This window comes from Poecile atricapillus, chromosome 24, assembly GCF_030490865.1.
Source record: "Poecile atricapillus isolate bPoeAtr1 chromosome 24, bPoeAtr1.hap1, whole genome shotgun sequence".
NCBI classification, from domain to species: Eukaryota; Metazoa; Chordata; class Aves; order Passeriformes; family Paridae; genus Poecile; species Poecile atricapillus.
In genome coordinates, this window is record NC_081272.1 from 4,135,581 (window position 1) to 4,160,526 (window position 24,946).

The window sequence follows — 24,946 nt, forward strand, 5'->3', positions numbered from 1 at the left end:
TGCAAGAATTGCAAAGCTGGGAAATATAAAACATGATGTGAAATGTAAAACATGAGGCACTGCAGAAACCCAGAGGATCAAGTTTAACCTCAACCCAAAAAGGAGTCTGAAATCTGTCCTTAAAGCACCTCAGAGCCAAGAGCCCCTGAAGCACTCAGAGAGGCTGGAGGAACAGCATATTTTGATGTACATTTCTATTATCTATTAACCCAGGAGCCCGAAATCAGTCAGTTCTCAGGTGATGTTTTAATAAAAAGTGGAATTGTACTATATTCCCAGAAGTTTTAAGCATGTATTTGTTTGCTTAAGTGTTTCTCTCATTGGACAGTGAGAGGTGTTGGATCCTCTGCAGTGTCTGATGCAATTCGGCTCCAGTCAGTGTTTCCCTGTTTGTCCCCCAGCCTTTCCTGAGGGAATGGCTGGGATGCACATGTCCCTTCCCCACACGATGTGACTCAGGAGTATTTTTATGTCAATAAAAACATATTCACATTGCTTTTATTTAGGTCTTCTGCCAACAGTTACAGGGTAACAGACACTTGGGACTGTATGCAAAGTTGAAGTTGCAAGCAAAAATCAGGACCAAGGCAAAAAAAAAAAAAAAAAATCCACAAATGCAATTAAATCAAATCCAATATAAATACAATGTTCTGGAGCTCTTTAATCATACTGCTTTCTTTAATAAAGAGGTGGTTAGGATCTTACAGTATTTTCTTTTGGCCTAATCCAAGGACTTTGTTACTCTTCACCAGTCTTAATTCCACACATACAAAAAAAAAAAAATTGATATTCAACCTTTAAAATATAAGCCATATTTTCTTAATAAAATAAGTTTTGTGCTGCTGTTTGTTTAGTAAGTACTGTACATCAACTGTTCACGGCTATTTAACAAATGGACCATACAGAGTTCAAGCTAGAGCAAAAAAAACCCACAAGAAAAATAACAACCCAAACAGAGCATCCTGTAAACACCCTATGTACAGTCCCACACTTGCTCATAGAAAGGAGGTACGAAAGGGGCTGGAAATCGAACACAAAAGCACTGGAGTCATGGAAATTTTCTTTCACAACTATTGAAGTGCAAATCACTCGGGCAAGATACGAATTTCACTTGTTTATTGCTCTCCTGCTGTCTGGCTTCCCTTCCTGAAACAATCACATTCTTTTATTTCACACTGATTTTCCAAGAAGAAAACCTTCCGTGAGGCAACACTGGATGCTTGGGCTGTTTGAGACATCATGTGCGATCCCAGAACACCCTGACTGCCCTGGAAGCTGCGGGGAGAGGGCAGAGCAGCCCTCCTGCCCCGTTCTTTTCAGATATGAGATAAGGGAAACGACAGCATTCAACAGGTAAATGAAAGCTACTCCTCTTCCCACAAAACTGCATGCACTCAGCGACACTTCCAATCGCAGGTGAAATTCGTGCGCATGGAGAAGGCAGAGACTCGGAGCTGATCGGGATGCCCGTGTGGGGTTTGTGGCTAACTACAGATCCTGATTTGTACCTGGGGTAACACCTATCCGCTACAGGCAGCAAAACACACCTCAGCATGCAGCTACTCATTTGCATCTCGGACAAGAGAGGGGGAGAAATGCCAATGCCGGAGCGCAGAGAGGGTACAGTGCATAGTCTGGTATAGAAAACATGCGCGTCACTCCAACCTCTCTAAACTTCTTCAAAGTGGAAACAGGGTTTAAAGGGCACAGCAGCTACTGAGATTGGCTTTTTTGTTTATCCAAAACCATGAAAACCCAATGCAGAGGGTGAAATAAGGTCAGAACATGATCTGCAAGTCAACAGCTGAGAGTTTCAGAAGCTTTGAAGCTTTTGTGTAGTTAAAATTGCTGTTAAAAGTAGGTGCTACATCAGCAAGTCTTCATTCATAGTTTTCTATGAACAGCCACCTTACAAATGAGTGCAAATCTTAAAGGTCCATTTTACATTTCAAGTCTCAAGGTTAAAAAAAAATTGTTACAGAGCAACAAGCTGTTTCTGTAAATGCCCACACTATCTCTTTTCAAATGGTTAAAAACGGCACGTGCTATGCCACAGCTACTAAAAGACATTTCAGAATTCTAGACCCAACTAAAACACTAAAATAAAAACGAGGAACCAAAATACCTTTGCCCCTCACTGCAGAGCAGCAGCCAGGTGCGTTCCGGTGTAATGCTGGTGAACAAACTGATTTGCAGAGAGAACCTTGACCTTGACCCCAATTTTATTCATATGGAGGAGCCTTCTAACACCAGGTGAGCAGGAACAGCCCCTCTGAGATTGTTTTGTTTTCAGTGAACACAAGCCAGAGTTCGGTGGATGAGATGGAGGTGCTGATTGGTGTCACTATGCAGGCACTTGTGTAGAGGAATGTAGGCTTCTCATGTTGACACTTAAGTGTTGATGTGTTCCCTACGCTCTAAAAGCCTTCCTAAGAGTTCCCTGCCTACTGACCACGGATAGTTCCTGCTCTCCTCCCCATCACCTTGAGGGTATACAGCAGTGGCGGTTGACACAAGGTGCAAAGGAGGATGTGAACCAAACACTGTGGTCTTGAGGAAAACAGGACTGTGCTAAACGTAGGCTCTTCACCAAATGTGACATCAGTGGGCTCAGCACTTAGTTTGCATAGCATAGTGATGTTGTCACTGTTCACAAACACGTTGCCCCAAAAGAAAATGGGAAGAGTGAATTCCCAGGGTTAGGACAGCTCAATGGGCCAACATGACCGGTGTGGTTTTCATGAAGGCAAGGCAAGTTTCAACGTCAGAAAGTACAAACCAAAGAGGTTTAGATGTGCTTCTGTCCATGCATGGGCCAGGGGCAGCGCTTGTGTGGGGCCGCCTGGGAAATGCGTTCAGCAGGAAAATTATACCAGAGCTCTTCCCCTCAGAGCGTGGCAGGAGCGTGCGCCTCGTTTGTCTCTTGAAGGAAGCGCTGTGAACACTTTCATAGAAAAAACCCCAGATAATGTGCCCGGATGATATTGGTACTGAGCTGCCACCATGGCCCCGCCACCGTGCGTATGGTCACTGTGCAGCAAAATGGGTCTGAAAAGCAGTGACCAGGTTCCTGTGGGGAAAAAGGCTGTTTTCCTGGTACAAGGACAAATCAGGAGTTTCCCCCATAACAACAACAGGGATTTCATCATTCTAAGGAACAATCTGGTGTGCTTTCAGAATAAAAATCCTGGGCATGAGAGCAGTGATACCATGACACAAAGAGCAGCAAAACCTAGCAGCAGAGAGGGTGAGAGCCTGGGGTGCTGGAGGTGGAGATATGGTAGGTGGGAAAGCAGGCAGCCTGGGCAGACACATGCCGAATGCACACGGGCAACGAGCACTGTGGAGCACCTGGCACAGCACAGGCTGCAGTCGGCAGCACTCATCAGACAGAAACGGAGAGCTGTGGTGTGAGCATACAGCCTCAGGAAGTGCGGTGATGTAAACTCTGAGAATGTTAATGACTTGTGGATTTTGGCAACAGACTCAATATCGTATAAAAATAATGTTTAGTAAAAAATCCCGGTGTCCATCATAAAAATTCAGGGGGGAAAAAAACCTAAAGAAAAACATGGATAGCACTTTCTGTCCTCATGGGATTGAGATGCCCCCATTTGTCAGAAACAGTTTTAAATAACAAGTAATACATTGGAAACAAAAATGGGTCAGCAGCCATTAAACGTGTCCTGTATGAAAGTGCACATCTTTCAATGGGGTTTAACCACTGTGAGGTCATGATCTGACACAAACTGCAACTGAGGACCATAGAAATTAACTCCTTCCGATGGAAATATGGACCACCATCAAGACAAGATTACTAGTTTCCTTACAAGATTAAAAACATTGAAATTTTGCAGCATCATAGTAAGGCACTCACCCATGGAAAAGTCTGTGACTGTTGCTTCGAGCGGCAGCAGCTGACTAGCTTGTAACACGAGGAAGACAGTTTTCAGTTCTGAGCTAAGTGCTAGGGTGCCTTACATTATCCAGGGGGAATTACTCGGGGGCGGGGAACTGTTAGTGTTACAATTCTCCTATAAACTAGTTGTTTGTTTTTTTTCTTTTCCCCTCAATCCATTAAAGCATCTCATAATCTAAAATATTAGTTTTATAAATCTAGTCTTCTGTTTTAAGGCTCTAAAAATCCCCTCCCCCCAACACCCACAAAAATACCTACCAGCGCCTGGTGGGCAACGGAGGACCAAAGCCGCCAGTTCACAGTCAGGAGTCTCTAGTATTGCATCTTAAAAATGAAAACCTGCTTCCGCCTCCTGGGAGTTTTATCCCTTCCCTTGAACGCCTTCATGTGTTTGGTCAGGTCAAAATTTTGCAAAGCCAGAAAAAATTAAAAAAATTATCATCATCATCATCATCAGTCTCTTCCAATCCTACAAAGGTGTTGGATCGTTCTGTCCCGTGGTGCTGGTCTCCTGCCTCGAGTCGACACTGCCTGCCCTGCAGTGATGTCTCATTGGAAAAAAAAACCAAGGTGTCCCAATGCTTCCTTTTTTGTATGGCTCCTACAAATCTGAAAGCTTTCTTGAGTGAGGTAACAAAAGTTAGGCTTTCAAGCAAAGTACATGGTACGTAAAGTGTCCTGATGAACCTGCACAGCCTTTGCCAAGGCCTGGGGGTCTCTGCCGTTGCTCTGTCCAGATATATGGCTGCCCTCGCCACTGAAAATCAAGGAAATCACTGTGTAATTATTTCATATATTCCCCATGGGAACACTGAGAAACTCCCCTGGAGATGGGGATCAGCCGAATGCTGGCAGCACAGGAAGTCAACTCACTGCAGTGCATAGGGATGCTGTGCATGCTGGTGATTGTGCCTGTACTGCAGATTCCAGCACCTTGAGGCAGCTGGAAATGCTCAGACACCCAAGGAATGCTCCCACAAGCCTGGGAGGAGCTCAGGATAGGATTTAACCCTCCTTTATCCTCATTCCCCCTGTGCTGCGCTTTAAGAGGATGCAGCTACATGCAGGTCTTCCCCTAGAAAGGCTCTGCTGCAGCACTCAGACACAGGAACTTTCAAATATCAAGGTCCCCTGGCCATGCATGGCTCTGCCCTCCCAGGGCCACGGGCTGTGCTCCTCACCTGTCGTGCTCCTTATCCACGAGATGGTACCGCGCCCGGAACGCCACCAGCCGGGCATAATAGGCTGGGGCCGGGATGGAGACAGAGCGGGTGCAGCGCACGTAGGTATGGCACAGCTGGTACGTGAGGATCTGCAGCTCGTCCGCCGTGAACCGGTTGTCATCCCAGAGCACGTAGTAGTGGGACGGCCGGCTCGTGCCCTGGGAAGGAGGGGGCCGGTGTGAGAGATACCGCTTGCACCCAGACGAAGCTGCCTCACATCCCCATCATCCCCTCTCTGATCTAAATGATCTGTCAGCCGGCCTAGGCAGGAAGGATGCCTGTGCTTCTCTGCTGTGAGAACCCTACACAGCAGCAAGGCAGGAAAGCCCTTGGCACCAAGATGCAAAGCATTACTAATGATGCTGCCTGGTGCCTGTTCCCTCTGTGCCACAGCCCACTGCATATCCCATTGCATCCCCCACTGCATCCCTATCGCCCTGGGCCAGCTCCTGCTGGCTGCACAGGGGAGGGGAAGCTGAGCAGCCTCCCTTCTGGAAGCAGCTGCAGATTACACGAGTGCAGTTTTTCCAGTCTGGTTTCTGACTAATCTTGGCTGCCTGCAGTCAGGCAGCTGCAGAGCAGGCAGGGACGGCTGGCCTGGCTTTCCTGCCAGACAGCAGGTCCCTACTGACAAGTGGGCGCCCCAGCACACTCAGACACCAGCTGACAAGCTGCTGAATTGGCTACTCTGAAGGAGAAAAATCTCTTAGGAGAGACCCTTGGCTTCAGGAGAAAAACCAAGTACGTGCCACACAATGCAGCAGCAGCATGGACCCGGCACCTGCTTGCCAAACCACCGCAGTGGCAGCTCAGATCCAACTATCCTCAAATCCAACTGCCCACATCTCCATGCTAAAGGGAGGCTGTGACAGGGCCAGGACAAATGCACAAGAGCACAATCTGCAACATTAGTCAAAAAACCCAGCAGCATCCCAGGAGCCAGCACTGGAGCATGGTACCTGAATGCCTGCATGACTGCACAGGTAGAAGTCAAACTCAAAGGGATGGGTGATGTTGGTATCCACTGTTGTTCCTGCTGGGATGTTCCCACTCTTTCCAATCTGCAGGGAATAGAAAGAGATCCAAGCACTGCAGAGTTTGGTTATTTCCAGTTGCCAAGAGAACTGTCCTTAACACAGTTAAGGACATCTGCCCTGCCCCAGGACCATGGTGGAGGGTGCCCATGTCCATTTGAGATGTTGAGATGGTCTCTAAGTGCCCATTCAGAGGAGAGAGAAGCAGCTCATCCTACTCTGCTCCCCACCCAAATAGGCCTGCTGGCATTTTTTGCAGGAATCAACACCAGGCATGACACAGAGACATAGCAAACAGCATGGGAAAGAGAGCATCAGGGTGAGGGCTGGGCAGGGGCCCATCCTACTTTAGAGATGAAGATTAAGTGAGCAAAACTCCAGGGATGTCTGTAGAACATGTTCTAGAGTCTGTGCCACAAGATACTGGGTCTTTTACATCCTAATCAAAAACTGTCCTTAGTTCTCAAGATAAAATCTTCCTGCTCATGTGGAGCAGTCTGATTAGACTCAATCTGACCATTAAATTCAGATCAAATCTAGGAACAATGACAGCAATCAGTGCTACTGCAGAGCATACATGAACAAGCTGTGAGCAAGCAAGGGGTTATTCAGCCTGTCACGTCAGCAACTCCAGCTATCACCAAAACAACAGATGTTTTCAAGCTGACAGAGGCTATTTCAAGAGTCACCAGGATCATCAGCACACAGTAACTCATAATAACAATAAACAGCTGGCTGGGGTTCTAGAAGCAGACTAATCCATGTGGCTGTAGGCGTTCACTGAGCAGCACGTTTCATTCAGAATGAACTCTCCCTGCCAGTGGTGAGATTTCCCCTTGGCAAAGCCAGGGCTGGCTCTTCCATCAGACAGGGATGAATCAGCCGCCTCCAGCCCTAGCACCCTGCAGCACTCACCCTCTCATTCTTGTCTGCACAGAAGAGCCGGGTGTGATGCCTCTTCTGGACGACAATGTAGGTGATGCCAGGCTGGTAATCCTTCTCCAGTTTGATGCAGGCATCTCGGATTGCCAGGAGCTCATAGTGAAGGATCTGGAGAGACAAGGGCACACAGAATGAGGGGACACACTAGCACCCAGCTGTCCCTGGGCACCCTTAAGGAACCTTACGGGAGCTGGTGCAGCCCCGCTGGCCAACAGGGATCTGAAGGTTCCTCACCTGTGGGAGCTGCCCCTCAGGAACACCATCGCGATAGAAGATGATCCTGGTGGGTTTGAAGCGTGTGGATTTGTAGAACTGGATGAGGAGCTCCCTCACCATGTAGGACAAATCCTCAATGATCTCTTGGCGAGGACGCTGCACACGCACCGTGGCACAGTACCGGCTTGGGTGGGCGTCCATGCTGCCCACAACCTGCAGTGACAGACAGGCCAGGCCCATGTCTTACACCAGAAAGGACAGAGGAGATGTGGGACATTCCCAGCCTTCACCTGCTTCCCAAACACACGGCTGGCCATGGGCAGAGCACCTGAACTCACAGATCAGATGGGACAGCAAATACTGTACAGGCAATCAGTGCCCAGAAGGGACATCCATGGTCATGGCCACATGCTGATCTCACACTCTGCCATGCCCTTTTAAACATTTGTGGGAATTTCCAGTGAGACAACTTTGGTTGGTGCCACTGAATGCCGTGGCTGTGAGGGACTGCTGCTGCTTTGCCCCTGCTTCACTTCTCCTTCCCAGAAGTGAGAGGAAGTGGGGCTGCCCCAGGACATGGTGGGTCAAGTCACTGCATGGCAACCACTGAGCAGGGAGTTCCCACTGCAGTGCAGGCAGATCTCAGACATGTCAGAGCAACAGGTCAGGGGCAGCTTGGCTTGGCTGTGACACAGGGCTGGAGGGACAGCATGAATCAAGTGCTGGCCCATGCTGGGGAACAGACACCCAGCTGCCTCACTCCCCACACTCAGTAGCAACTGTGCCATGTGCCCCACATCCCCTGAGCAGAAGAGAAGCACCACAGACTCCACATCCTCAGTAGTGTCAATCTGTTGCCCCAATGCTTCCACTTTCCCTTTGCAAACAGAGCTCTGGGGCTGGGGCTCCCCCACTGGAGCCAATGTGTACAATAAAAACTGTTCCTATAGTTTCACAGCCACAGAACCACTACTACAGTCCAATCAGCAACACACCAAGGACACGGTCAAGTTGCTCCAGAGGCTTTACCCTTCTCCTCCCCTGCAGCTTCAAAAATGCTTTCACAAAAATTAAGAAAAAAGCCCCAGTGGTCTTGCACAAACCACAGAAGATATTTTCAAAGGGGAAGCTCTGCTGCCAGGAAACAGCCTGTTCTGTCCCACCCACACCTACAGCAAACAACCCAAAGCCTTTCCCAACCCCTTCTAATTAAGAAAAAAAACATTCCTCCAAAGACACATTTGCATGCCAAGGAAAACCTGAGCTGTGAGTCCTGGAAAGTTAAGAACTTAACAGGAAAATGCTGATGTGCTTATCCTGTATGGCAACGAGCACAGGGCAGTGTCTCCCAGCCCAATGGAAGGCACAAGCTGTCCCTCACTCCGCTGGCACTGAGCAGAACTTTGCTCCATGGATGCTCATTATTCATTTGAGAAGAGGCAAATCCTCCTCCACAAAGGGCTTAGAAGCCCAGTCAGTCCAGTTTTCCCCATGTCCCAAACCCCAGCTCTCCAGTAGGGAGAAGGTCCCTGAAGGGCTGCAGCTGGACAGGGATGCCCCAGGATGACTCCATGCAGCACTAAGCTCCTGGCACTCTCCAAGACCACGCTCAGGGCCAGCACATCACGAGCCCCATCTGGTGGCAGCTGCCACTCTCCCCGCAGTTCCCAAAAACTACAGCTTCCCTGCACAGGGAGGCAGGAAGGGATTGGGATGCAACTTCCCAGGACTGGGATAAGAACACTTGACAGGGTACGGGCCCACCCTGAGAAGAGTCATCATGGGGACAGCAATAACATATGGACACATGAGTCCCATTCCAGCTCCAGCATCCTGCAGGGTTTTTGGGCACCAAGCTGTGAACTTACAGCAGTTATGGAGGGTTTCTTCCCATCTCCTGCTGGCGGGTGGGTGACATCAGCCCCAAGGAAGATCACCGGCTGCTGAAAGACGGCAGAGCTGGTGGGAGAGGAGAGAGAACAAGCTGTCAGCCTTTGGGGCCATCTCAGGGTGATGTACAACCCAATGGAGCTGAGCAGATGGTATCAAGGATATCTCCTGACCTCCAACTCTGGCCTGGACACATCAACAGCTCGTTATCAACGAGGTGAAACAAGTTACAAACCCTCATTTCAAAGAGCTACTTTATGAAGGCCCCCTCTTCTCCATGTAAAGCCAGGCAGTCAGCACCACAAGGGACTTGAGGTACAACCCCAAAACTATGCGAGGCAGTAGCAGTACAAACCGTTGGTGAGGCACAAGGATGTTGTTGATCCCGCCAAGCTTGACGTTGATCTTGAGGCAGAGGTTGGAAAGAGTCTGTGGGGAGGTTTTCACCACATTCTTGACCTGGACGCACTGCGTGGCCATTCCCAGGAGAGTGTCCCCAACACGCTTCACTTCGGCTGTGGGCAGAGGAAGCAGGTAAGCAGGTGAGCATACAGGCAATCAGCCCTGTACCACTTCCAGCAACACCCTTGGGAATGGGGAGAGAGAGCCCTGCAGGAGCCAGCCCTGCAGAGCCAGACCAAAGACCTTTTTTCTGTGCTTGCCCCAGACGCACCATACACAGGCGTCTTCCCTGGCAGGATGACAATGATGAGCTGAAGCCCTGAATAGGTGTTCTTGAGGTGTCGGAACATGGGCTCCACGCTGTCTGCACCCTGGGCATACTTGCAGAAGCAGGGCTGGCCCTGGATCGGCATCCCAGCATCCTTGGAGATCTTGCGCAGCTGGTCTGTGAAGTTCCTGTGCCAGGAGGAGAAGCCGTGAGCCCTGAGGCCTCCTGCAGGACAGCTGTGCTACCAAGCACAGAGCCCCACGGCTGAGTGCTACAGCACAGGACAGAGACAGGGCCAGCATATCACCTATTGGTGGCTCTATGGCACCCAGCACATGCATGGCACAGGAAACACAAGACCAGCACATGTCAGGGTTAAACTGTCCCCTCTTGGTGCCATCTTACCCACGTACTGACTCTTTCTTAATGCAATGGAGCTGAGCCCTTCTCCCTTAGGAAGCTGGAGCAGTGGAGGACAAACCTGCTGCCTTCCACAGCTGATTTCCAGGTGACTGCAAAGCTAATGTCACCCTGCACTTACCATAATTCAGGCACACTCTGGATTTTTGGAATGCCAAGGATTGATTTGATGCAGCAAGAGCCAGAGGGAACACAGGGTTCACAGCTCTGCTGCAAAGGGATCACGGGGAGGAATGCGGTGTCACTGCCACCTGCACCCAGGTACTGCAGACATGGACACTGAGCTCCTCCAAACCTCAAACACTGACCATGCCAAACACCCAGAAGAGACACACAAAGTGCTCACCTCAATGCAGCCACTCTCAGTCAGGAGAAACCTGAAGCCCCAGAAGAATCCAAAACCAAAGTGACCATTTCCCTAAGTCAAATAAACTGTTCCTGCTCTGTGTCACTTTGCTACAGAAACATATTCTCTAAATTACTAAAGCTTTTCAGAAAGCCCAAAACTTCTCTGTAATAACCCATGGAAAGTTAGGATGCTTCCTACATGAATTACATCATTTCAGATTATTGGGGAAACTTTTAATCCTTAGAACCCCTTCTCTCTGAGGAGATTCAGTCTAGAAGAGTTCAATACAGCTTCAAAGCTGGTGGTTTCATCTCTGAATACTGCAGCTCTCTGATACAAAGAGCAGATCGAGGAGAGCCTGACTGACAGCTCACAGGTACTCCAATCTAGCAGCTCTGTGATGGCTTAGGGACCATTTGCAGCCGAGACAAACAGGCTCTCTGGATAAACCATGAGCAGCAGGAACTGGACACCCCACATTAGACTGGTACCACAAGCAGTGGAGCTTCCTGCAGCTCCAGCACTGGTGATGCCGGACACGCAGTCCCCAGCTGCGAGCAGCAGTGTGGACACCTCTGGAGCCACGGCCCCTCTGGCTTCCCCCACCCACATGGGCTGCCCCTTTCCTTACTTCAGCACCTCCTCTCGACACTGCTTCTGAGGGGCAAAGCAGGCAATGGCCCAGACTTTGATCTCAATGCCGTTGTAGAACTGCTTCCCTCGCATGTCCCACACGCCCTGGTTGGGAGTTGCAATGGCCCGGTTCTGCAAGGCAAACAGAGGGTCAGAGCGCGGCCGCAGCCTGCCCAGCCCCGCAGCCCCAGAGCCCCTGCATGGGCTGGGGCTGTGCTCCCTGTCCCAGTGCTGGACCTGGAGCTGACTCCCTGGCGATGGGCAATCCACAGCCTCAGCTCCTCAGCAGTGACAGAAAATTCACCCAAGCTGCCCTATGCTGAGCACCCCTCTCCTCTTCATCTCATCACCAATGACTCTTGGCTACAACTTTCAGAACCAGTTATATTACAAAAAACTCAAAAACCACGAAGCTAAGACACTTTGATAAAACATTCCAGCTCTAACATGAAGGTAACACAACTTTTGCTCAGAAACAGTGTTTCCAGGTGTTGACAGCATCTCCCTGCACAGTGCAGCCCAGCCCAGGCAGCCCCACTTACCCGGCCTCCATACTGCAGGATGGGAGCAGGCAGGACCCGCCCTGTCACCTCAGTCATATCATCCTTCACCTTGATCCCAAACTCCTGAATGTATGGATCCAGGTTGTAGCTGGCATTCTTCATCTGCAGAGAGCAGGAAGGGCCACAGGAAGGAGTAAGACCAACTGCTGCATCCCAGGCAGGTGCAGCTGGCCAGCAAATGTGGGCACCTGAAGCCCTGTTCTCCACAGAGCTGCAGGTGGAGCAGCTCTGACAGGGGAGGGCAAGCAGATCAACACTGAGGCTCAAACCCTCTCCTGCAAACTGACCCAGGGGGACCTAATTTTGAAACACACTAACCAATGCAACTAACAGCACAGCCTGCTCCTGAGATTTAAGATTTCAACAGGAAAGTTCAGACTGGCAAGAAACTTATCAAGAGTTCCAGAAGGAATACCAAATGTCCCTGGCTTCAAAAGCCATGCACATGTGTACAAATGTACACATTTGGGGAGCAACAGCCCCGTTAACCAGTGACCAGGCACAGAGTTCCTGTACTGCAGCCCCACCACACAGCCCCACTAACACCCACAGCCAGGAGTGAGTCTCTAATCTGTTTCCCATTTTTAGTTCCAGCTCCCTTTGGGTCAGATTCCATCAGTGCAAGGGTGTGAATTTGCTATGGTCTCTTTGAGCCAGGCTCCCCTATCCAGTGTCCATTACATACACACAGACACCTCTGCACAGGGATTCAGTGGGAAGAGGGTGATAAAACCCCACCATTAAGCTCACCAACACCTTCTCAGTGGGTCACAGCTCTCCACCACAGAGCAGCTGAGGAGCAGGACCATGGCAACGTCCAACACAGACACAACACCATAACCTGCTATCAGTGCCAAGCCCTAATCCTGCCCCCCCAGGGACCTGTGTCACATACCAGGCGACTGATTTCCTCCTGTCTGTCTGGGGCAGACCTGGCTGTTGCTTTTATCATGGTTGATGTTTGATTGTCCGTGAGCTTCTTGATGCACCGCTGGCCTGCCACGATGTTACACACCTGCACAGGGAGGGAACAGAGAGCAGCCATGTGTTGGGGACAGGTAAGACACAAGGGGACCACAGTTGAGCACAGCCCCAAACAACAGCTGCCAACACTCACCTCCAACGGAAGGTACGTGTGTTTCTGCTCCTGGCCAACTTGGAGACAGGGCAGGTGAGGGTATTTCAGCTGCAGATTGTATTTCTGCTTGAAGTACTGAGCCACTGTGCACTCCACTGTCTGACCACTCTCCAGCTGCAGCGGGAACCTGGAAGAGGCAGGACATGAAAGATGCACTTACTCAGAACAGACACTTCCAGAACTCAGGCACTATGTACTGTGGCTGGGCAGAGGGAGCTGCTGGGCTCCCACCCTGAGCTGCCATACAACAAAATAAAAAGCACAAGATATTTTCAGAAATGGAGTCAGGAATACTCTTACCCCAGTGTGGGAGTGAGGTCCCTAAATAAAACTCTTCCTCACTAATCCAGTTAATCAGGGCAAATGTTTATTGCAGGACATGCCACACATGCCATGGTTGGGCAAAAAAAATAGAGCACACTGGCACTCCGGAGGGTTTCTGTGCCTGGCGTCCTCCCTGGGAGTTGAACTGGGAAAGGCTAACTGGCCTCTCCAGGTACAGGACAGCAGTTGCAGGGTGGGCAGAGGGAGGCAGGAGGGGAACATCTCCCCTCAAAAACAGAGGGGAAAAAAACCCCAAACTTCCTGGCTGCAGAGCTGAGATGTGCCACGACACCCGCAGCTGGAGCGCAATACCCATCCTCAGCGAGCACCAGCTGCTCCCAGCTCCATAAAGAGCTCCATGAAAATTCAGAGTTGACCTGATATTCTGTAGCGAACCAAAATTACAGGAGAACCAGGCTGACTACATCAGCGAGGTGCCATGTTCCTCCTGCTCTCACTAAGCCCCAAGGCTGCAACCCAAGGATGCTGGTGCACAGGAGACACCAAGGAGTGCCCAGGGCCAGGCTGCTCTCAGGCACACACAAAAAATTCCATGGCAGACACTTATGTTAGCCCCTGACAAAGTCTCTGCTCTGGCAGCGACTATTTTAAGAATGAAAAAAAAACAAACCCAGAGGCAAAAACTAGGACAATTCCTGGCATGTCGGCTCCCGCCCACCACCATGCTCCGCCTGCCAGACACAGCATCCTCTGCACTCCCATCGCCCTGCATCCCACTCCACACATGGCACAGGGCTGTGGAGCCCCAGACACGTCTCCTTTTGCCAGCAAAGACTGGAGCTTCCGGTTCAGCTCCCCCTAATGACACCAGCAGCTGTTAACAAAGAGAACAGCCCAGATTTTTCCAAGGGCATCTGCCCACCCGCCTTACGTCTGGTGGCTGGCTGGCCGTCGGGTAACATTACACACACGGTATTTCCTCTTCATCTGCCCACAGTGGGTCACCTCCACCTTCAGACCTGAAGTGAGACAGGGAGACACAGCACAGTCATGATGAAGATGGGAGCAATTCCCCTTTGCTCAACTTCCCCAGGATACTGCCAACAGTTTCCTTAACTAATTTCCTGCTTGAAGATACTCCAACAATAGCATGAGAATGTCCCAGAATCAAAATGTGCAACCCCACCTCACTGCAGGGGCTAGGTGGGACACAAGCCACAGCCAGTGTCAGGGGACAGGTTCCAGAGCTCCCTGGGGGCTCTACCTTTGATCTCCTTGGTGAAACGCACTCTCTGTGAGTCCGTCAGGGGCTTGGGCTGCTCATCGATGTTCCGGATGTCCAGCACCTCACACATGAACTCGATGACAGGCTGGGCTTTGTAGAAGGCAGTGGCCGACACTGTGGGACAGACACCACCATGTGTCTCTGCTCTCAACCCGCCTTCCCAAATACATCCAAGCCCTCCCACTGCAGCTCCCCCGCATGAGAAATAACGTCACCATCAATGTTGAGCATCATCTTCCACATGGCAGGCCGGACTGACTGGTGGAAGCCAAACCAGACCTCCCTGCCCCCTCCCAGGGGGTGGTAGTAGCCTTCAGGGGGGGAGAAGAAGGAGCGGCCGACAGGAGTGTACCTGTGAACCAGGGCAAACGATGTCAATGGCACACACTGGGCCCACAGCAGTACCCCCAGATGCCCAAGCTGGCACTCACCCTGCCAGCTGCATCACCCCCTCTATTTCTTTTGCAGGAGCACCCAAGGACAAGACTGGCACAGCTGCCTCCTACAACTGTCAAGGCCAGTCTCAGCCACAGCAGTCTGCCAACGGCAGCAGTGCCCCCCCCTCCCTGGCACAGCCCCATTGTCCCTCAGCGCAGGTACCTCATGGAAGCCAGGTGCCTCATGGCAACATCCAGTGCCTGGACGGACTCCAGTGGGACAGGGATCTGCCCGCTGACCAGGGCCTCGTGCAGCATGCGCCAGCTCACGATGGCCATCCATTTGATAGAGACCTTAAATATCCTGTCCTTGCCTTCCCCTGGGATCGTCACCTCAAAGTCAACCTGGGTGCAGGAGGGAAGGGACAGTGACCATGGCATCCCTGCAGGGACGAGGCTGGGTCATTTTCTGCTGGTCTTTCCCAGGCAGGAGGGAAGTCTCAGTGCACACATGGGGCTTGCTGCCCCCTCTTACCCGCTCGTTCCCAATGGGTAAGGCCGTGACAGTGTAGATGTTCTTCTTCCCATCATAGACTGGTTTTCGGTCACCAAAGATCTGTGGTTTGAAGTGCTGCACCATGTACTCCACGACTTCCCTACACAGGCAAGACAGAGGGGGCAGGAGGAGAGAAGGGAGAGGTTTGCTTTGTAATTTTCTTTACAGCCTGATACCTTTTGCAACCTGTCCAGTCTTCCTCCCTGGGGCAACTGAGAGCAGAGCTGAGACCCCTGGGGCAGGAAAGCCCCTGGACAAGCAGCCACGTGCTCGGTACATTGGCTTTGGCAGGAGTGTACATGGCACTGGGGGGAAGAAGGAATTGACATGGCACAGGGGAACAGGGGAACACACAGTGGCTGGAGCTGCTGCAGTATGACTTGCTGCCGAAAGCACGTGAAGCATCTGCTCACCGGCCCTTGGGGCACAAAGCTCCCCAGGCTTTGAGGGCAGGAGGGGTCAGGCAGCGAAGAGCACATCAAAAAGAGAAACAAAGAAAAGTACATGATGGCCCGAGGTCTGGGCTTGCTATTTTTAAATCAAGGATTGTTGCCAAAATAGCACAGCTGCTTTGGAGCAGCAGGGACTGTGCTGAGGCTCTGGACCCCTCACGCTCCCAGGCCAGGAAGCAGCACTGCTGCACAAACATGGCTGGGGGATCCAGCCATCTGTGGGCATTGTGCAGCGCCATGATCCCTGCCACTGCTGTGACCCCTGCCATAACAGTCACCCTAATAGTTTCTACTGCAAAGACAGAGACAGGCACTTAGAGAGCCTCCACTAGGAAACTCGAAGCAGGGAGCAAGTGCCAAACCTCTAATACTTGCCTTACCTGTTGACTCTGCGTGGACATTTATCGGGTTTGATATCCACTTCATAATGATACACATCGATCTTGGGAATGTCCACCTCAAAGTAGTTGGCCAGGAGCTTGATGGGCTTCCCAACAGTTCCTATCCCGGGCCGACGCGGTGCTTGAAAAACCTGCTGCAAGGGGGGCAGGTATGCGCCTGCAGCTGTGGAAGAGAGCACAGGTCAGGAGGGCTGCCAGGGACCCCATACTCAGACAGACAGACAGACAGATCTCACAGTCACAGTGCTCTCCATCACCACATCCTGAACAGGAAGGTAGGTCTCCCACTACCCCTCCTCCTGGCAGGAGGTGGCAGTGGCAGAATTCAGAGCAGCACACCAGGAAGCAGCTTCCCTGGGCACCATCTGGGGAACACTGGTGCCAGCCGAGCTGTTGAAGGGCAGTGCCAGGGCACAGCGTCCCCACCAACTCCCCTGACACAGGCTCCAGCACTGCCACCTGCTATGGGAGAGCAGCATCAGCTCCACTGTCAGAGTGCCCCTTTCCAAGGGGGTGCAATTCCCTGGATAATCTGTCAACAGGGACACAACACATATATTTCCCCTCCATTCCCCAGCAAATTCCGACTTATTGCTGGAGGGAGGATGCCACAAGACACAGGAAACGCATTATTCCATCTGCACTACACAATTGTTGAACTGCTGGGTTTTGCAAAAAAAAAAAAAAAAAACCAAAAAACAACAACAAAAAAAAACCAAACCAAAAAACCAAAAACAAACCATAAAAAACAACAAAAAATCCAAACCAATCCCAAATCCCCACTTGAAGCAGTGTGGGCACCTGTAAAGAGGGAAATACCAGTTTTTCCACAATTCCCATTACACAGTCTCACTTATGAAGTTCTGGAGATGCATGATGGCACCAGTACAAGGTTACAGGACTGAGCTGCATTTCTAAATCAACAGCACCCTTGCACTCAAATGTATCTTAAAATATTGCCATAGAATTATTCCACCCCACTACTCTCTGAGGTGAGCTCAGCCCTTCCTGCCCCATTCCCACTTTGCCTATCTCCACCCTTCTCAGTCTGCACCTTCTGTTTGTTCCTCAAACACCACAAGGTCCGAGCCAGCTGGGCTGGTGTCGGGATCGAGTGTGGGGGTATTCAGAGAGCTCCATCTGCGCGGCCAACTGTCCACATCGGCCCACAAAGCAACCAGCTCCAATTCAAGCTCCAGAACACATGGTGCTTTTAGCACCCCTTTCTCCCATCCACTTTCTTTTTAAATCCAAATTTCCATTCCAGGCTAAAAATATCAGAAGCAGAAAAACAGTACAGCAGCAAACTAAGCTTCAAATTTGCCTTTTACTTTTGCACCCAAACTTCACAAGACTTTTCCTGCCCATGGAAGGCCACCAGTGCTGCAGGACACCCAGGGGATGGGAGAACTCTTGTGAGCATCCACGGGCTGAACTGCAGAAGTTAATTCTCCAGAGCCAACCTCTGGTCCTGCTTCTGCCCTGCAACAGCAGCTCAAGAGATTCAAAATCTGCTGGGAGCCCCAAGCCTGGGTTCACCTGGCCCCAGCACCTCCTCAGACAAGACAGCACAAGACTTGGAGCAAGGTGGGGATCCCCGAGTCCACTGTGGGGCTCAGACTATGTAGGCACCCACAGCTGCCCCAGGACAGGGTCACTGCCAGCCGCCCCCAAAAAACATTTGTGCTGCACTTCAAAAGCAGCTCATTTGAAGGAACGGATTTTCAGATGAGCTGCTCCCGGTGTAAGTCATGTCTCCACATGATTAACATTTCTTGGCAGTGGCCAGCTCCCTGGCTGCGAGCTGATGCATTTTTAAATCATGGCTCACAAGCAAAGAGGTATTTGCCAGTGCTGCTGGAGCCTCCAGTCCCTGATTTTGAGTGAGGAACCATACCACCCACCTGCCATATCTGTCGGGGGACAGCAGCTCTCCGCTGCTTTCCTGTAGCCACGTCAAGCCCAGCACCCACAGCTTCTCCTCCTCTGGATCATCTCACCCCCCAGACAATCCTGGCAGCCGTGTGTAAGCAGGACTGCACACTATGTGCCCATAGTAACCCTACAGATGCACGGAACACAGGGCAGTGGCCACAGCTGGCCAGCTGCTCAGTGGCACTTGGGTGCCCAAGTGGACCTGAAGCCAGTTAGGGGCTGGCAGGAGTTGCAGAGAGGTGACCAATTCGCCCCACATCAATCCCACACTTGGCACCTGCTTTGGTCACTCCAGGCTTTACCATGCAAACCCTTTTGCCAGAGGATCCCCAAATGCTTCATGAACATAACACCCTGCAATTAGGCTCATGAATCACAGATGAAGGAAGGAGCCAGCCTCCAGCAAAACAAAAGTTGGCTCAGAATTTTGATGGGACCCAGAAGATACAGCAAACGCAGGGTAAGATAAATGGGCAGAGTGGCCAGAGGGAGCAGCACCTGATGGCACAGGAGATGCTCTGCAAAGACCAGGGGAGGACCATGACCAGCATCAAGGATGGGCAAGTTCAGCCCTGAGCTGACTTAAGAGAGTTTTCTTTTGGTGACCATAACACATGGTCCTGGAATGTGACAAGCCAAAGCAGCTGACCAGGCAGCACCTCCAGCACATGAGCCAAGCTCCCACCCAGCCTTGGCTGCTTCAGCCAGGTGGGAGAGACCCCAAAACCCTTTGGTGAACATGCAAGCTTGGCTCATCCTTTCACATGCCACATTCCTGCCCTCAGCAGCAGGAGCACTCAGGGTCCCTCCATGATTTGCCTCAGTGAAAGCCACCCTTCTCCTGGCTCAGAAGATGCTGCCAGAGAATCCCGGACAGCTCGACTGTCATCCCCAGGCACTTTATGCCTGAAGCCGGCTCAGGGCAGCAGAAAAGAAGCCAGAAAGAAGAAGCCCCGTTAAAAAGCTACCCAGAGTGCATGGAAACAGGGGGGCTTCCAGCACACAGGGGGGCTCCTGCATACCTCGACTCTCCATGGGAGCTGCACAGGCTCCCACTTTGTCATGTAAATGCGGGCGCCGGGGCCGGGGGCTGCAGGGCGAGTGTTGTTCCTGCAGCACAATGCGGCCAGTGAGCGGGATGAAATCCGCTGCCATTAGAAATTCCGAGGCCCGGGAGGAATCACAGACTTTCGCACACAAAGCCGTGCCTTGGGGACGCGCCGGCGGCGGAGCATCGACGCCCTTGCGCCGGGTACCGCAGGCAGAGACGGCGTCGAGGGCAACGCCACCGAAGTGAAAGCAAGTTTGAGGTAATTAGCGCTGGAATACGCTTTGTTTCTGTTATTTATTGTAACAGCTGGGGAACACGACCCGCTGCCCAACAGCTGCCTGCGCCGAGCGAAGCCGCCGGTGGGACAGCATGAAATTACCATGTCATTGAAATCCTCTCCAGCGCCGCATTCAGCCGAGGGGCCGCGGGAACGGGGCCCAGACAAAAGGGAGTTTTATTGCGGCGGCGGCGGGTCCGCGCCGGCCCCCTCTCCGCACACCCACCCGCCAAAATACAGGGAACCAGAGATGTGCAGACGGGGTCGCGGCACAAAAAACGCCACCAGACATGCAGCGTGGTCCATCCTCACCCCGAGACATCTCCCATCCTAAACCACACCAGAAACAACACGCACCCCCTACCCCCGGAAGTGAAATCCATGTACGGGAGCAAAGCAAGAGGAAAGGCAGAGGGAAAAGCAGCTGCTGGGGAGGGTGAGCAATTGGCATTCCCAATCTCCAGGCTCGACACCTTCAAAACCACTGGCTCTAAGCAGCAACCAACGCCATTTCACAGAGCCCAGACTTCAAAAAGCCCCATCTCAGCTCTGCCAACCCAGACATCGCTGCCTGTTCCTTCCTGAGTGACCTGAGCACTGCCAGGGTCTTGCACCTGTGGATGCTTTTTGGTTTGAAACTGAAACCAAACTGAGTTTCAGCAGGTGATGCATATACGGGACAGAGGCTCCGTCTGCAGCCATCAGAGCTCAGCATTAAACCTGTCTATGCACCAGAGCCTGGCTGCTACGGGCAAGGCTGAACTGCCCAAGCTCTGCTCCTGTCCTGCACTGGGGTAGCTGCAGGCAAAAAAATGAGCCAAAACAGGCTCTAAACCGTTTTACTACAGACTGACATCTGAAAGCTGCTGAGTTCTTTGTATCCTCACACAAAACATTGCAAAGGACACTGCTGTGCTTCCCACCTGGAACTCATGGGTGACACCCTAAAGTGCAAGCTATAAACCTGCCTGGCCAAATGGGTGTCCCTGCACCCTGGGACGTGCAGTCCCACAGGCTGAGCTGAGCAAGAGTGTGAAGCTGCAGGTGCTGCAACAGAGCACAAGGAACAGCAGCAAAGTGGTGCCAATTCCATCACACCTGCACGCAGGGGCTGTACTCCAGTTGCTCTGGCTCTGGAAGGCAGCATGGTGATGCCAGAGGTATGATACTGGTGGTTCAAACACGGCTCAACCATGAGCCGACCCCTGAGGGTCCTGCCAAGCTGGCCTCAACTGTCCAGCAGCTCTCTTTTCCATCCCTCTTATGGGGTTTGAGAAGCACCGGCACAGCAAGTGCCAGCACTCCTGCTGAGCACATCGGGTAGCACAGCCAGGCTATGCACTCGGCACAGTGACCCTGGGGTCCCTGCTAATGGCGCCTAGGCCTGGGAGACCATGAGGTCTCCCGCTGCTCCTGCACTGCCCAGGCAGCGGCCAGGGACGCGCAGAGCCGGGAGTCGCAGACAAAGGCGGCCCCCAGTGCTGGAGGGACAGGACAAAAGTGACGCCAGCTCCTCTCCATGTCCCACCGCGGCCCTGCAGTGCCACTGGCTCCCAGAGTGGAGGTTGAACCCACCTGTGGCTCCGTGCAGATCACCCTGCCTAAGGAGCAGCTTCCCTGCCTGATTTGGCTTCCTCCTTGCATCTGCCATCTTAATAATTTGTCTGTGTTTTGTTCTTCCCAGGGTTTAGGGAGAGGCTGCAAAGAGTGTTTAGAGATAAACCATCCATGCTGTTTCTCCAGGCAAGGTGCCTCTTCTGTCTTTGTTTCTCGGTCTAATCCTGTCCCAGAACCAGGCATACGCAATTTCGTGTTTCCTGAAGATAAAGAGCCCCAACAGATGGAGCAGCTTTGGGGTTTTTGCGAGGTTCAGCACAGGAAGACAACAGTTGAGATTAACAGCCTTTAGGAAGTTTGTAAGGGATAAAGAAAACTAAAAGTTGTGGGAAAATAAGTTTAGTTTTTAAAACCACTGCATGTGTGTACCTCCCTGAATGCTGCCTGTGGGTCAGATGTCCTGGGTTTTCCCGCCGCCTGTCCAAGCATCTCCATGTTGGGCACATCCAGGCATACACCAGTTTCTGCTTTATTGCCCTGATAAGCCACAACATCACCAGAGCTCACATGCAAGGCTAAGCCTATACCCAGGGGAGCCACAGCAGGGCAGGATTCACAGCACCTCTGACAACATGGGGTTCATGAGTCCCCTGCCCAAGGGGTGAATCTGGGTGGGAGCAGATATCCTTTAGCCAAGTCTGGGGACAGAAGGTGAAACTCCCAAGGGTGCAGCAGCAGAGCCCTGCTCCCAGTGCAGCCCTCACAGGGCCAGGGACTGAAACCCAAACCTGTCCACCGAGTGCATCCCCATCCCAATACAAGAGATTCTTTTAAAGCACCTTAAGAGCATTGTTTCAGGCTGGGATAGGAGGGTGCCCAGCAGCGTTATCTGCGTGGCCCTGAGGCAGCAGCACTGCTATCGCCCCAAGGCGCCAGCAAAGCCCGCGGTGCCGCCAAATCACGGCTTCCAGAGGCCATAAATCAGCCCAAACACAAAGCACCAGAAGCCAGAAGGTAACACAGGCACGGGGAGATTTCTGTGCCACACTTAAAGTAAATATCCTAAGAAAGGGCTGAAGTTTACACTCAGCAGGTTTATGTCAAAATCTCACTAGGATGATGTGTTATGGCGGGTGGCAAATCCACCAGCACAAGAGAGATGGCAGGGCAGCAACTGCTGATCCCACTGCCCTTTCCCTCAAAAGGGTAGCAGCTCCTCATCCCCACATCACCCCGTGCCTCAGAAGGACAGTGACCTGCATGGCCATCACCCCATCCCTCCTTCAGCTTTATTTTAGGCACCAAAATCCTTCTGCGACTCAGGATCGCAAGTTGACGATGCTCAGGCCAGGCACAGGAGCGAGCGGCAGCCGATGAGACCGCCTGGGAACAATCTCCAAACCCCTGCAGAGCTGCCCGGCTGCTCCCGTCGCCAGCCGGGCGTGCGGAGGTTGTGGCAGGGGACACGGGGGTACAGGGTGGCTCTGGAGCTCGGCCCCGCGGGGCCATGCTCAGCCCCGGCTCCGCGCATGCCCTGGCACGGGCAGAAGAGACGCTCCGTGCTGTCACGGCACACGGCGTCGCCGGCCTCGCGCCAGCTCCAGCCTGCGCCCCCGCTCCCTGAACTCGGGGAACTGGGGGATGGATGGGAAGCAGGGGGATGAAATGGAAGCTGGGGGGGATAAAATGGCAGCTGGAGAGGGGGTGTCTGTGGAATGGCAGGGAGGGTGGAGGAATGGCAGCCGGGGGAATGGATGGGGGTGGTAGGCAGGGGGAATGGAACGGGAGCTGGGGGAAAGGATGGGGAGCTGGGGGGTTGCTGCTCCTGCTGCTTTGTACAGAACATGCCCCTTGAGCAGGGGTCACTCCGCGCTGTGGGACCTGCGGCTGGACGTGACCCCGGCCCTGTGCCCCCTCCTGAGAGGTTTCTGCGAGTCCCTCCATCGCCCCTTCCCCTACGCCCGCACCACTGCTGCTTTCGGGGCACCAGGGGGACGCGCCTGCCCCGCATCCCCGCTGCTCAGACCCCCGCGCGCCTCCGACAGCCCCCGATCCCCGGTATCGCCCCCGCACATCCCGCGCAGCCGCCACATCCATCACCACCCACCGCGCTGCCCTCCGCACACCCTCCACCGCGCTCCCCCACCCCCCGCCCCGATCCCCACCCGGTATAGGCCCCCTGGCTCCCGCCGCACACCCGCCCCCCGTTCCACCGGCCTCATCCCTTTCGCCCCCCGTCGCCCTCTCGGCGCTCCCCGCTGCGCAGCGCTCCCACCCCTCCATCCCCGCCGGCGGTACCTGGTCCCGAGGGTCCCGCTTCCATCCCATCCACGCGGGCACCGCTCCGAGCCGGGGGCCGGGGCAGGGCCGTGCCGGGGGCCGGGGCCGGGCAGGGCCGGGGCCGGTGCCGCAGCCGCCTCACGCCCCTCACGCCGCGCGCACGCGCCGCCGCCGCCCGGCCCCGCGCGCAACAAAGGCGGCGCCCGCCGGCCCTGCCGCCATCTTGGGGCCCGCGGGGAGCGGGGGGACCCAGGGGACCCGAGGGCTCCGCTCAGGACCACGGGGAGTGCCCAGCCGGGGCCTCGCTGCAGCCGGAGGAGCGCGGCCCGGCCGCCGGCGCCCGGGCCTCCCCCTGTGCCGTTGCCGCAAATATTTATTTCGTGGTTTTTCTTTTTTTTTTTTTTTTCTTTTTTTTTTTTTTTGTGTGTGGGGGGGTGTGAGTGTGGGTGTGTTTTTGGTGTTTTTGTTTTTGTGGGTTTTTTTTTTACATTTTGTTTTTTTATTTTTTTATTCATTTTGTGCGGGCGGGCGGAGGAAGCGGTACTTCTTGCATAGGCCGCTGTATGGTCATTCCTGAAGTGCCCTGAACCTCGCCAGGCAGGAGCAGGGCAGGAATTCTCCGTGGTCCTGCTCCATCTAAATCAATAGAACCGGGTAGAGCGTCCCTTTTCCATCCCGTTTCCCACCACCTCCCAGACCTATCCTTCCCAGGAAATGCAACTCCCGATCCTGTGCCTTGACGATGTCAATAACATCATAAACCCCAGGAGCATCATTCCCAAAACGAGCCCAGGTGTGTGTTCCTGGCTGGGCCATTCCAGGAAACCTGTGGAAAAGCCACAGGACTTCATGCTGTCAAAGCTAGACATGCTGCCTTTTGCTAGACAGCAGCTCCTGCTGTCCCGAGGGAGTGGCTGGAGCAGGACCCAGCTGGGATTTTGGAGTAAGAGCTGCACAGACAGCAAGGCTGTGGCACTGAATCCTGCGCATCACTCAGTTCTGGGTTCCTGAGGTTTGGTCCAAGAGACCTTTACATCATGTTTGGAAGACACCAGGATGAGCAAACCTTGGGGAAACCTCCTCAGGTTTCCATGAGGCTGAGCAACCTCAGTGCCAAAGCCCCAGGGCTTGCCCTGCAAACAGAACTGACACCTAATGCAGGGCTGCAAAAGGTATTGGCATTTCAGACAATCCTGTCCTGGTTTCAGTCACAGTTCCCACGCTCCAGTCTCCTCCAAAAGCTTTTCCTGTTCTTCCTGCATTATTTATAGTGCAGTGCAGCTGTCTGAGGAGATAAACCCTAACCTCACATAGAGAAGATGAAGCTCTCAGATATAGAATCCCCTCTCCAGGCAGGTACAGACCATGAACACCAAATTTTCTCTGTAATTTCCCAAATATTATAAAAACGGGCCCATTCTGAACCCCACCCCTGGGATTTGCAATTTCAGCTTCCTTTAGGATCCTGGGAGATGTCACCCATAGGTATTTCT

General features: G+C 52.8%; 1 protein-coding gene across 3 annotated transcripts; it reads right to left on the reverse strand.

The window, feature by feature from the left end:
* Positions 1-625: 625 nt before the first annotated feature.
* On the reverse strand, positions 626-23,624 carry LOC131587928 (protein argonaute-1). Of its 3 annotated transcripts, XM_058856282.1 has the most exons (19): positions 23,472-23,624; positions 16,333-16,516; positions 15,480-15,600; positions 15,168-15,349; positions 14,783-14,919; positions 14,547-14,681; positions 14,214-14,301; positions 12,977-13,124; positions 12,755-12,874; positions 11,839-11,961; positions 11,295-11,428; positions 9,898-10,082; positions 9,580-9,739; positions 9,203-9,293; positions 7,353-7,547; positions 7,092-7,226; positions 6,102-6,203; positions 5,101-5,300; positions 626-4,676 (listed from the first exon to the last, which is right to left on the reverse strand). In XM_058856282.1, the coding sequence occupies exons 1-19, from the start codon at positions 23,494-23,496 to the stop codon at positions 4,568-4,570; spliced, it is 2,574 nt and encodes an 857-aa protein (XP_058712265.1). In that variant the 5' UTR covers positions 23,497-23,624; the 3' UTR covers positions 626-4,567. The 3 variants fall into 3 exon arrangements, 1 of the variants encoding a protein (XP_058712265.1); XR_009279477.1 differs by lacking the exons at positions 15,168-15,349; positions 15,480-15,600; positions 16,333-16,516; positions 23,472-23,624 and having other exon boundaries at positions 626-3,925; positions 4,178-4,676; positions 14,783-14,915; XR_009279478.1 differs by lacking the exons at positions 15,168-15,349; positions 15,480-15,600; positions 16,333-16,516; positions 23,472-23,624 and having other exon boundaries at positions 626-3,070; positions 3,878-4,676; positions 14,783-14,915.
* Positions 23,625-24,946: the final 1,322 nt, after the last annotated feature.

Bases quoted from the DNA above. Each gene is read 5' to 3' on its own strand.
- LOC131587928 (XM_058856282.1), bottom strand. From the start codon at position 23,496: ATGGAAGCGGGACCCTCGGGACCAG. The intron at 14,920-15,167 runs GTACCTGCGCTG...CCTGGTTCACAG, and splicing joins AGGCACCTGGCTTCCATGAG to GTACACTCCTGTCGGCCGCT. The intron at 12,875-12,976 runs GTGAGTGTTGGC...CTCCCTGTGCAG, and splicing joins ACACGTACCTTCCGTTGGAG to GTGTGTAACATCGTGGCAGG.